This window comes from Scleropages formosus, chromosome 4 (genome assembly GCF_900964775.1).
Source record: "Scleropages formosus chromosome 4, fSclFor1.1, whole genome shotgun sequence".
NCBI lineage: Eukaryota > Metazoa > Chordata > Actinopteri > Osteoglossiformes > Osteoglossidae > Scleropages > Scleropages formosus.
In genome coordinates this window covers 14,792,544-14,805,340 of record NC_041809.1, presented here as the reverse complement: position 1 = coordinate 14,805,340, position 12,797 = coordinate 14,792,544, and the positions used below count along the sequence as shown (strand labels likewise).

The following is a 12,797-nucleotide window of genomic DNA, read 5'->3' as shown; positions in this document are numbered from 1 at the left end:
AGGGTGAAAAAAGAAGATTGTCAGCATAACAGTTAGAGTAGAACCTGTGACAAACTATTAGAGAGCCCAGGGAAGAGGGATAGATGGAGAAGAGTAATGGGCCCAGCATTACGTCCTGTAGAACACTAGTCGAGAGAGTCTAAGCGTAAAACAAGGAGTCACGCCAAACCACCTGGTAGGAGCTCAACGAGGGCAGTCTCAGTGGAGTAGCTGATCTTGAATCCGGACTGATAACTGTCAAATAGATCATTCTGTGCGAGGAATACAGATAACCATATAGGCTGCATATTTCAGAGTTTTTGAGAGGAGTAAGTTTGGGTCCAGAGAGGGGTTGTTTAACACTAGGGAGATGTAGGCAGTTTTGAGGGCAGATGGGAAGCAATCAGAGGATAATAATAATAATAATAATAATAATAATAATAATAATAATAATAACTTATTAATCTCCATGGGGAAATTCACTCAGGTTGCCACTGCAGCAGCAACAAACACATGCCTTTGGATTGTGGGTAAAAACCTTCAAAAACTTCAGAGGAAACCCAAATACAAAGAGAACATGCAGACTCCACAGAAACTGAGCAGGGACTGATCATGCATTCCCTTTCACCATCCAGGCACTGTGAGACAGCAGCACTTTCTGCTGTGCAAACCCCAAGGAGGATGGAGATAGAAGAGGAGAGATAAAAGAAAATAAGTTGTGGGGAACTGGCCTGTAAGGGGTTAAGGGATGGAATGAAGGATGCAGCTGATGGCTCTATATGAGAGCAGAAGGTCTGAGATTTCACCTTCTGATAGGGGATGCAATGCAGGGAATGAGGTTGTGCTAGGAGCTCCATGGTGAGTGGAGTGTTTGAATGCTCAGAACATACTGGTGATGGAATTGTTTGTATTTCAAAAGAATGAGACACATTTGTCACCAGTGAAGACAGAGTAAGGATAAGGAGGACGAAGGGAATAGAGGGAAGTAAAAGTGGTGAAAAGTCTATGAGGGGTTGTTGGCAACAGAATGTAGTTTTTTGTAGAAGAAAGTAGCTTTTGCTGAGGAGTAAAGTGAAAAGACTCAAGAAGCTCCTTGGAAACTGTTAAGCCTGTGAGACCTTTTGATTTCTGCCATTTCTGTTGAGCAGTATAGAGTTTGGCTCAGCTGGCACAGAGTGTGTCTGACAACCATCGGTTGGCCATGGTATGTGCTGGTTTAGAAGTTAGTGGAGAGTCATTAGGCATCAGAAAAGCATTCCGCTTAATGTTGAAGCAAATGCAGTGTTATTATTGCAGCCTGTAAACAAAGTGTGGCTTGGTTAACATTGCAGTACAGCTGCAAAGACTCTCAATTACATTGTTTGACCTTCTTTTTATGGCTGCACTCAATGCTTCATGAAATTTTATATTTAGGTTAAGGCCAAAAATTAACTGTCTTTTAAATTGAAATAAAGTTTTGGATGTTAGCTTTGCTGCTGTACATTTTATGGTATAGTCGTACTTATCTAATAATAGAAACTTTGATATGTAAAAACGAATATGAATTGGAAATTTTAGTTATCATTCTGAAGTTTTTGGTATTCCCTGTTTGCGTAATACAGGTTGCCCCAACTTATGATGGGGTTATGTTCCACGAAAGCCATTGTAAGTCAAAAATGTCATGTAGAAAATGCATTTAATAGATCTAAGCTACCTAACATCATAGCTTACAATATGTGCAATGGCCATTACGGGCTTGCTGCCATCATGCTGGGCAATTATCTTGAGTTTCTCCTCAAGAGTAATTGTCCCCCTCTTCTTCTTCCCACCGGTACCAGGAGACACAGATGGGTGTTTCTGTGACATTATGAATGAACAAAACACAACCACGTGACAGACTGGAAGACGCGGATTGCTGCCGCTGCCCAGCATCGCGAGAGATTTTTCTCTCTTTTTTTTTTTGTAAAAACAAAAAAAATTAAAGCCAAATACAGTAACACATGAGACACTGTTAACAGCAATATGGTCTGTATCATACTGAGTGAGCAGGAGACTGAGGTAGGTGTGGACCCAATCGCGGGATCTTTATTGTCGGTACACGAGGGAGCAGGTGAGATTCGTGGTCGGGGACAGGCATGTGTCGATCAATGCATAAATGTAGGTCTGGGGCGGTATGGTGGCACAGCGAGTAGCGCTGCTGTTTCACAGTGCCTGGGTGGTGCGAGAGAATATGGGTTTGATCCCTGCTCAGTCTGTGTGGAGTTTGCATGTTCTCCCCATGTCTGTGTGGGTTTCCTCTGGGTGCTCCAGTTTCCTCCCACAGTCCAAAGACATGCTGTTCAGGTTCCCCCATAGTGTGTGAGTGACACAGAGAGAATGTGTTTTGCTGATGCATGGATGAGTGACCCAGTGTAAGTATTGTATCTAGCAGTGTAAGTCACCACAGTGAATAAGGTGTGTAGGCTAGTGACACTACATTGTATCCATTCATTCCAAAGTTGCTTTGGAGAAAAGTGTCTGCTAAGCAAATAAATGTAAATGTTGGGAAGAATCTGATGTCATAGTCAAGGAAGTGATGCTAGTGTTGGGAGCCATGGGTGTTAGGAGTGGGATCGAGGGATTGAGGAGAACGAGGGACTTGGAAGGACGAATAGGTTGTTGTGGGTTCACTCAAGAGTGCTGAAGAGACAGTTTCTCAAATGAGATTCTGCAACCAGGGTGTGAAGGTGTGGCTTCTTTATACCATGCTCCTTTGATTTCGGGCAGGTGCGTACGTTCGGGGGGATGTCATGAAACCTTATGGCATTCAGGTGGAAGAAACTTTTTTTAATCTTGGCTGTCCTTTTTTAATTGGTTTTACAAACAGCACAGGCTAACAACAGCATACAGACAAAGACAGTACACTGAGAAATTGCAAATATTTCCACATACATAGACTCCAGATCAAAAGATTACAATTTATCACAGGTATGCTCATGTAGCACTTTATACTAACTTCAAGAAGGGTCTCCCGACTTTCCAAAATTAATCAGAATTTTCCTGCAAATCAAATGTCAATGGAAGAAACCATATTTATGATCGAAAAAATTGTAAATCAGTCATATTACACTGGGACCAGAAGGACTATTCTGAATATCTGTGCAGTACAAATAACATCTAAGAAATTTCATAAAACATTTGTTATAAACAAGAAAACTGGTGAGGAAGAATCAGTCAAGCTTCTACCAATTTTTGCCTGACATTCACTTTTTATTTTTGGTTATCCACAGGACAGGAGCATTTAAAATTTTACTATCCCTTCAAATTTGGCATCTGGAATAAATCAGTATGACAAAACAAGTAAATGTCTAGGTTTAAAATAGAGTAATTCCCTGAGATCCAACCATTCAGCTTATGAAAATTTAATTTCATGAGGATTCTCATTTTATATCCCTACTTTAACAGGCATTTATTCATATTTATGAGTATCAGATTTAGATTTCCCATGTCTCTTGACAGCTGAGGAGCACTTTTATGTTGATTCATTCACCGGATGCTTTTATCTAAACTGAGTGACAATGATTAATATACAGTATAGTATTTACATTTATTCCTCTAGCTGGCACTTTTCTCCAAAGCAGCTTATAGTGTTAAGCTACTTACCCATTTTTACAGATGGGTAGTTTTCACTGGAACAAATGAGTGTATATACTGTAAATTGCTCAAAGATACTAGCAGTAGGTGAGATTTGATTTGTCAATCTTTGGCTCCAAAGGCAGCAGCTTTAACCGCTAATAACACTACCAGCTGTCCCCACCTTTACCCAAGACAGCTTACAATGCTAGATACAATATGAACAAACTTCCTGCAATCATTCACCAATTTATACAGTACAGGTGAGTTACCAATTCACCTGAAACATAACTTAGGATTTGGAAGGAAACTTAAGCAAGGGACATTTACAGTATATATGTATGCGTTCTGTGTACAGTATATTGATGTTTTTTCATTATTGTATAGAGTTTTCATTTATTCATTTAGCATATGCCTGTCTCCAAAGTGAAATATATCTCCAAGAACAATGAAAAAAAGTACATTACATCAACAGAAAGAGAGATAAGGATACAGACAGAAGCATTCTTGAGTGTACATTCAGTTTGTCAAATTCCACTATAAAGGCCAGTATACGTTATACGATTAGCTGCATATCGAGTTTTTTTAAAGTTATCAAACAGTTGACTTAGTTCATGCATATCGAGCAGAGATGAGGAGAGAAGTGAGTCTGAAAAAATTAGTTTTGAGACCCTTCTTGAATGTTGAGAGATTCAGCAGTTCTGAGTATACAGTACTGTGCAAAAGTCTTAGGCACTTAGATGTTTCACAAAAATATTTCTTTTAGACGGTTATTTAATATCTTCTGCATTAGTTTCAATGGGAAATAGCATATTTTAAATTTCCACGCATTTCATTTGCAAGAAGTTATGGTACTACAGAAAAGGTTTTGTATGTTGTAAAGAAAGAAAGTACACACACTGTCTGAAACCACTTATCCCAAGTGGAGTCGTGGCAAACAGGAGCCTAACCCAGCAACACAGGGCTCAAGGCTGGAGGGGGAGGGGACACACCTAGGATGGGATGCCATTCCATCGCAAGGCACCCCAAGCAGGACTCGAATCCCAGACCTCCCAAGGGGCAGGACCCGGACAAGCCTGCTGCGCCAAGCAGTTGTTGGAGATGGATGGTAACTAAGCGTTGTAAAAAGTTTATTAAGAGCATTATATTTGGAAGCATTCTCACTTTACAGCTTTGTTTCCCCAAGTGCCTAAAACTTTTGCACAGTACTGTATAAATATTTCCACGCCTGCACCATCGTGTCAACAAGGAACACCTGACACCCAATCCGAAGAGAGGCATAAAAGGCACAGACGGACGACACCAGGCGCGGAGCCTAGTTCAGCAAACCCTCGATCTTTGGATTGTGTTAGTTAACTCACCTTCCCTTGTTCTTCCGTCCACGCTCCCTTCCCCCTTCATTGCTCCTGTGATCCCCGCTGCCTTGTCCTCGGTTCGGACCTCTGCCTGTTTAATGACTACAACTTCGGATTGTCCATCAAACCCTGTTTGCACATCGATCGACCCGGCTTGTATCGCGACTACGGCTTTGGATTTCCCCTGAAAATAAAGAACAGTGCTCTGCATCTTGTGTCCGCCATCTTGCTTCAGGTGAAAGTCATGGCAAATATATTTAGTATTAAATATTTTAACTTGTGCAAGGTTATTGTAGTATATCCCATTAAGTTTCTGTGCCATTATAGAATTCATATTCTTCCTCTTCAATCTGAGGTTCAACTATTAGCCGGAGCCTACTTTCCAGCACCCTGGCATAGACTTTCCTAGGGAGGCTGAGAAGTGTGATACCCCGATAATTGGCACACACTCTCCAGTCTCCTTTTTTAAAGATAGGGACCACCCCCCAGTTTGTCAATCCAAAGGCACTGGCCCCGAGGTCCATGCAACATGGCAGAGGTGTGTCAGCCATGACAGCCTTACAAAATCCAGGGTCTTAAGCAGTTCCAGGCGAGTCTCATCCACTCCCGGTGCTTTGCCACTATAAAGCTTTCCAGCTACCTCAGTAACTTCCACCAGGGAAATGGATCGGGGCCTTGTCGTGGCGGAAGGGTTTGCACGATCTAGGGATCTCCAGAGCTACATCATCAGGAGCAGTATGCTCCTGATAGGGTCTCCCATGGTGATCAGGTCTGGAGTGAAAATTCAGACTAACACAATCCAAAAAACCCCTATGGCAAATGAGAACAAGAGAACGTTTATCCTGCCCAGAATAGGGTCACCGGGACCTACCCCTGGAGCCAGGCCTAGGGGTAGTGTTCCTTGTCAAGCGTCTGGTGGCTGGGCAGCCCACGTAATCTGGCCGGGGCTCAGCCCGAAAGGGCAACGTAGAGGGCCATCTGGTCTCACCACCCGCAAGGTCCAACATGGGTGTCGGGTGTGATGCCTTTCAGGCAGTAGGATGGGGCAGGGTGGCGCGTGGCATCGCGGCCCCCCTGCAGCAGAAACTGGCTCATGGCACATGGAATGTAACCTTACTGAGGGGGAAAGAGCCAGAGCTGGTGCAGGAGGTTGAGAGGTACCAACTAGATATTGTTGGGTTCACTTCCATTCACAGTGTTGCCTCTGGAACCAAACTCCTCAATAGGGGGTGGTCTCTCTCCTACTCAGGAGGCGTACAGGGTGAGAGGCGTCGGGCGGGTGTGGGGATACTCACAAGCCCTTGGCTGGCTGCCATACAGTTGGAGTTTATCCCGGTGGATGAGATGGTCGCCTCAATGTGATTTAAGGTTTCAGAGAGAAAAACTTTGACTGTTGTGCTTATGGACCAAATAGCAGTTCAGAGTATTCAACCTTCTTGGAGAGAGTGGGTGGGGTTCTGGACAAGTCCCCACCTACAGACTCCTTACTGCTGCTGGGGGACTTCAACACTCATGTTGGCAATGACTGGGAAATCTGGGTGGGGTGATTGAGAAGAACGGCTTGCCACATCTAAACCCGAATGGTAAAATGTTATTGGACTTCTGTGCTAGTCATGGTTTGTCCATAAGAAACACCATGTTCGAACACAAGGATGCTCACAAGTGTACTTGATACAAGAGTTTCTTGGGCCAAAGGTCAATGATCGACTTTGTAGTCATTTCATCTGACTTGAGGGCACATTTTCTGGATACTCAGGTGAAGAGAGATGTTGAGCTGTCAACAAATCACCATCTGGTGGTGAGCTGGATCAGATGGCAGGGAAAACTGACGGACAGACCCGGTAGACATAAGCGTATATTGAGGGTGTGCTGGGAACAACTGTCAGAGGACCCTGTCCGGAATAATTTTAACTCCCACCTCTGTGAGAACTTCTCCCATGTCCTGGAAAATGTAGGGGACATGGAGTCTGAATGGACCCTGTTCAAAATCTCTACTGTGGAAGCAGCCAGGTGCAGCTGTGGCCAAAAGCTTGTTGGTATTAGTCACAGCGGCAACCCCAGAACCCGCTGGTGGACACCGATGGTGAGGCAAACCGTTAAGCTGAAGAAGGAGGCCTTTAGGACCTGGTTGGCTCTGGGGACTCCTGATTCAGCAGATAGGTACCGGCAGGCAAAAAAGGCAGCAGTGGCTGCGGTTGCAAAAGCAAAATCCAGAGCATGGAAAATGACTTTCAGGTGGCCTCAAAAAGGTTCGGGAGAACTATCCAGTGGCTCAGGAGGGGTCGGCGGAGCTTTGCTCAAGCTGTGCTCAGCAAAGGTGGAGAAACTCTGACCTCAAATGAGGACATTGTCAGGAGGTGGAAGGAGCACTTTGAGGAACTCCTAAACCCAAGAGATATTCCTCCCTTACAGGACTCAGGGCCAGAGGCTTCCGGGTTATCAGAGAGTCAAAGCGTTTCACCCACACCTAAATGTCCACAGCTTTGAGAATCATGATCCAATGCAGCAGTTGTGATCTCACACAAGCTAGGACATATTCCTTGTCTACAAGGCTTTTGACTGGTCTGGAGTCTTCAGATTGGTGTTTCCTGAGATCCTCTAGAAACTGCATCTGAATCAGAACTATGAAACAAGGGGGCAGGAGGATGAAGTCTGGGGTTTGTGGCACAGAGCATCTGTCAAATATTCTGGAAAGTGCACGTGCCTTACTGTTTCTTGTCCCTGGTCAGTAGGAAACAGTGAACAGAAAGAGGGTAAAAAAACAGCCTATCACACCTGGCAAAGATTAAGTCTTTAAACATTCTGTAGATTTTCCAGGTTCCTATGGTCAGTCAGAACCACAAGTGAGTGGCCTCCTCAAGCTAGTGTTGCCATTCTTCCAGTCCTAACTTAATGGCTAATTCTTCTTGGTTGCCTACATCATAATTACTCTCCGAGGGTGACAGTTTACACAAATAGATGCACAGTTTTGGTGGGGATTACTTTTGGACAATATGGCTGTAACCCCTTCCGTAGAAACATCTACTTCTACGATAAATGGCTGGGTTAAGTCAGGATGTTACAGTATTGGAGCCATTGTGGATCCATGTAACTCACTCAAAGGCCTCTAAAGCCTTTACTGACCAAGAAAGTTTTTTGGGAGTCCCATGGAGTAAGGCTGGTAAAGGGGCATCTACTGAGCTGAACCCCCTAATGAGACAATAGAAATTTGCCAAACCCTGAAAAGCTGTAGTTCCTTTACCATCTGGGGTTGTGGTTTACCACAGCCTCTACTTTTCCTGGATCCATCTCCACCCCCCTTCTGTTTAAAATATACCCCAGAAATTACACCTGTTCTTAGTGAAAATGATGATTTACAAATGTATGAAAAACTGAGGGATCAATTATCAGACCAAATGGCATGATGAGACATTCATAATATTCTACAGTTGTGCTAAACATGATCTTTTGCTTATTCCCATCCTGGATTCTAACCAGGTTATAAGCACTGTGCAGGTCTAACTTTGCAACAAACAGTGCTTTTGTTTATTCCTTGATAATCGATACATGGATTCAGGTCCCATACTTTTTTATACAAAAAAATCCTGCAGACGCAAGTCAGGCTGATACGTGAAAAATCTCCAGCTTTAAGGTTACTGTTATATATGCATCCATTTCTTATTGTTATGGCAAGGAGAGCAGATAGATGCATGTCCTAGGGGGCATTACTCCAGGTAGGAGCTAAATAGCCCAGTCCTACTCTCTCTGCAGGGGAAGGGAGGAGGCCTTGTTCTTACAGAACACCTTTGCTAACTCCTGATATTCATTAGGGCTGTATATAGGATTAGTCTTTTGATGTAGTAGCTTGGCAGGGGAGAGTCAAACACTTTACTGAGGAACATTTGCCCCATGCTACCAGCTCATCTGTACTGCATGAAAATATGGGGTCATGTTTTGCAAACCACGAATATCCTGGGATAAAGGGGTTGTAGGGTGACTATTTAAAAAAAGAAATTAGTCTCCTTATAACAAATACCGATCTGTAAAACAATTTGTTTTGTCAAGGAGAGGATATGGACAGAACCCCTGTACCCTATGGGTTGACTATCTAAAGCATTAATTCTAAGAGAGAATCCACATTGTCTCACTGGGATGCCCTACGAAACAGCATATGAAATATCCATGAAGTTACTAGCTGTCCCAGTCTCCACCGAAGCCTGTGGATCTGAGAACCCTACAAAAGTTTTACTGGCAACTGTAACTGGAAAGATAGCTTAAGAGGGTCAGTCACCTGAAGTTCCTGTCAGGGCTGACCTGGAATGGGGGGGCACAAGACACAGGAAGTGCAGAAGTGATCCTTACTTCCACAACAAAGACACAGGCCCTCATGGAATCTTCACTGTCTCTCCATTGAGGTGTCCACAGGTATTAAGAATCTGCAGTTGTCCTCCAAATTAAACCAGGAGAACAATCCATCAGTGAAACAAGAGGCAAGTAGATGGAGGAAGTGTGGATGGAGCAGCATGAATTGTCCTCAGAATTAAAGAAAGCGCAGGTATCAGCATCTGCTTCAACCACACCAGTTGCATGCACTTACACACAGTGGCTACAAGTGAGGACCCTTTCCTTAGGGCAACTGAGTTGATATCCATCTGTCAAGTCATCGGTTTACCAATGGTTAAGTTTCAAGGTGTCCTCCTTTCAAATGAAAAATTCTACAAGTTTGGTGAACTAGCATTTATTTCTTTCATTTTTTATTTGTTGTCTGCATCATTGATGTGATAATGGGTGCAGACAATAATAGAATGGTTGTTGTGTAGGATTTGACCAAATTCCTTTTCCTCTGTGTGTGCCATCTCTGGTAAGCTGTTGAAGCTGTTGGCTCCTGTGACAGAACAGTAAGTTCCTTGTCAGTAGCTTTAAGAGTATCAATAACATGAGTTGCAATAGTATGAATGAACCTTAAAAACCATTAATATGTTGGCAAACCTCTGGTAGGATGTCAGTTTGAAAGAGTGCACTTATTGATGGTTATAAATACTGATAAATTGACTTAAAAAGTCTTTTTAATTCTATAATACCCGGCAGGGGTGGGTAGCCACTTGCACTTGGACCCACAGGGTTTTTCTCCCTTGCTTTTGGTTTGTTTTTTGTTCCTTTCCTATGTAGCCAGTAGGCTTACTTACAGCTTTAATAATTACATTGCTGTAATTTAAAGTATAGCCAACCATTTATTTGTATTATGCATCTGATAACATCTGAGCACATCCTTGAGCTTTGTTGAGATAATGAGGGTACATCCTTTAACCTCTGCAGTACCTGTACTATGGCTAAAAGCACAAAATGTAGCTATTGAGAAGAATTTTGAGTGCTCTGGTTGAGTAACATCCTTGTTCCACTAAGATGGTTTTATACAGTCTTCTTCCAGAACATCAGCATTGGCTCTATATTCACACAAAGATGGGTAGTAATATTGTTTGTGAATTTTGTGGAGTAAATCCAAAATTTTTCATAGGAGTAAAAAGGAGTAAATCCAAAGTTTATAATACCAGAATAGTACTGCTTCTAATAGCAAAAACACACTCAGCTCAAGCCTGTAAGCTAAACAATGTACAAATTTACAACATTTTCAAGTTCTTGACATTCTCCACCTATAATGAGTTTCTTGTAGTTCAAATAAGTTTAGTTTTTTGTTGGAGCCACAGAATCTAAGGGAACTTTTCCACAGAATTATGTTGAAGAGCCATTTGATCTACTATATGTGCTGATGTATGTACAAGAAAAAGATTATAATTGTTCAAGCAATGGTATATGTAACACTATGGAAGTCAGCACTGAATACTGAAGAAGCAGGATAGGCAAAAAAGGGCACATTTGAACCAGAATACTTTTTAGAATACCATTGACAGCCAGGAAAACAAATAAATAGCTCTTTGCTACAGTCAGGCCAGAAATCTAATTCCAAACAAAATTATATCACTAAGGTTTATAGCTGGAACATATCATTTGAAGAAGAGTCCTTCAAAACAATATTAATGCTTGAAAAGCTTGAAGGAAAAAAAGAGAACACCCATCCATCAGGTGGATGGGCTCAATTACATTAAAGGATGCTCCTTTTTCCAGTTTTAGGACACAATTTCAGGGCTGAACATTCTGGAGGCTCTTTACCTATGTGGTCTGCAAGGTGACTGCAACGGTATGGACGACGGATGGAGGCAGCAGTGGAGAACTGAAGTAGTGGGACCAAAAAGGTTTATTTTTCTTTACTTAAAAGATATTCTTCAAAACACATTAACCCCAACCAAATACAAAAACAAACATTAAATTACAAAAGAACATAAGGCCTATGAGCCATGGGCTTAACCCCTTGCACTAACAGCAGTACACAACTCTCCTATTTGCTGTGTGAGTGCCTGTCTGCATAAGTTTGCATCAGTTGGCCACCCCCACTAGTGACCTAATACAAGCTTATATAGCACTAACTCTGCCCTTCTGGCTACAACATACAGCCTCAACTATTCCAAAATGCATTTCCCCCCAAAAATAACATCCAACATAAGTACAAAAACGTACAAGCCATACAAAACATTTTTCTACTATAAATATCCCTATGTTACAACTTATAAAAACATTTTGATTTATCCCATTGCATAGTAAAACACCCCTGTCAAGTTGGCTGTGCCCACGGACTCCCACCTAGAAATACCCCAAATGGTTCATGCCATCTGGTTTACAATACAAGGTACCAAACACCACAGAATGCCCAACAGCCGAATGATAAGAAAAAGGATTACAGAAATGATTTTTGAAAACAATAAATGTATTTACTTTTAAGAACCAAATGCATATACTTGTCATAATTTTATAAAAAATGTTCATGTTAATGACAAACAAACAGATACTGCTAGGCTTTTCCTGGCACCCAATCTAGTTCAAACAAAAAATGTTAAGTGGAATACTAGACCAAAACGAAGCAGTGTAGCAGCACAAGGTGAAATGCATGTGAACAGGCAACAAGAGCAACAAGGTTCAGCACTTCATTGATGGTATTTTGCCGGCATCTTACTGATTCCTTGCTACCAATATGCCTGTCACAGCTCAGTATGTGACAGTGACATTGAAGATAACTTTAACAGCTAAGTATGCTTGCACGTGCAAAAAAATTGATGTGGTGGATGTTCCTTCAGACAATGCAACCAACAGAACAACACACAAGTCTTAGTGTAGGTGTAATAAACAAATTACTTTCAGGGACGTGTATAAGATAATCTAAATAATACAGGTGTATCATGTGGCGTTACAGCTTTTGTTTACACACACACACACACATTTTCGGAACCGTTTGTCCCATACGGGGTCGCGGGGAACCGGAGCCTACCCGGCAACACAGGGCGTAAGGCTGGAGGGGGAGGGGACACACCCAGGACGGGATGCCAGTCCGTCGCAAGGCACCCCAAGTGGGACTCAAACCCCAGACCCACTGGAGAGCAGGACCTGGTCCAACCCACTGCGCCACCGCACCCCCCTCTTATGTTTACATTTATATGTATTCATTTGACAGACGTTTCTCTCCAAAGCAACGTACATCTCATACAAAGTACAATTTGTGCATTATCTTAGGAGAAAGAAACATAGCTGCAGATGTGTGATTCTTAACTACAGTTTGTTTGTTTCCTTTGCCACATGTACCGACATTCATCACACAGGTAGCTGTATAAAACTACAAAAATATTGCCAATTCTTAATCACCTTCCTAGTAGTTTTTTTTTTTTTGAGATACATCTGAACATTTACGTTAGATTGCAGGAGTGGTTCTGTAAAGGAATGATCCAAGCGTGATAATCAACATCTATACCTTACGGCCACGAACATTTATACCTTACATGAACTTAA

At 42.3% G+C, this 12,797-nt stretch overlaps 1 protein-coding gene across 5 annotated transcripts in view; it reads left to right on the top strand.

Annotated features, from left to right (window-relative positions):
* specc1 (sperm antigen with calponin homology and coiled-coil domains 1) overlaps positions 1 to 12,797 on the top strand; it is a 127,219-nt gene that overhangs the window by 89,537 nt on the left and 24,885 nt on the right. The window contains exon 13 of one of the 5 annotated variants that reach the window (XM_018755470.2): positions 11,028 to 11,141. The exons of the other annotated variants lie outside the window; for them this stretch is intronic. Coding sequence (XP_018610986.2) covers positions 11,028 to 11,033 — 6 coding nt within the window. The 3' untranslated portion in view covers positions 11,034 to 11,141. Of the gene's footprint in view, positions 1 to 11,027; positions 11,142 to 12,797 lie in introns of those variants that run through there. 5 annotated transcript variants of the gene reach the window in all.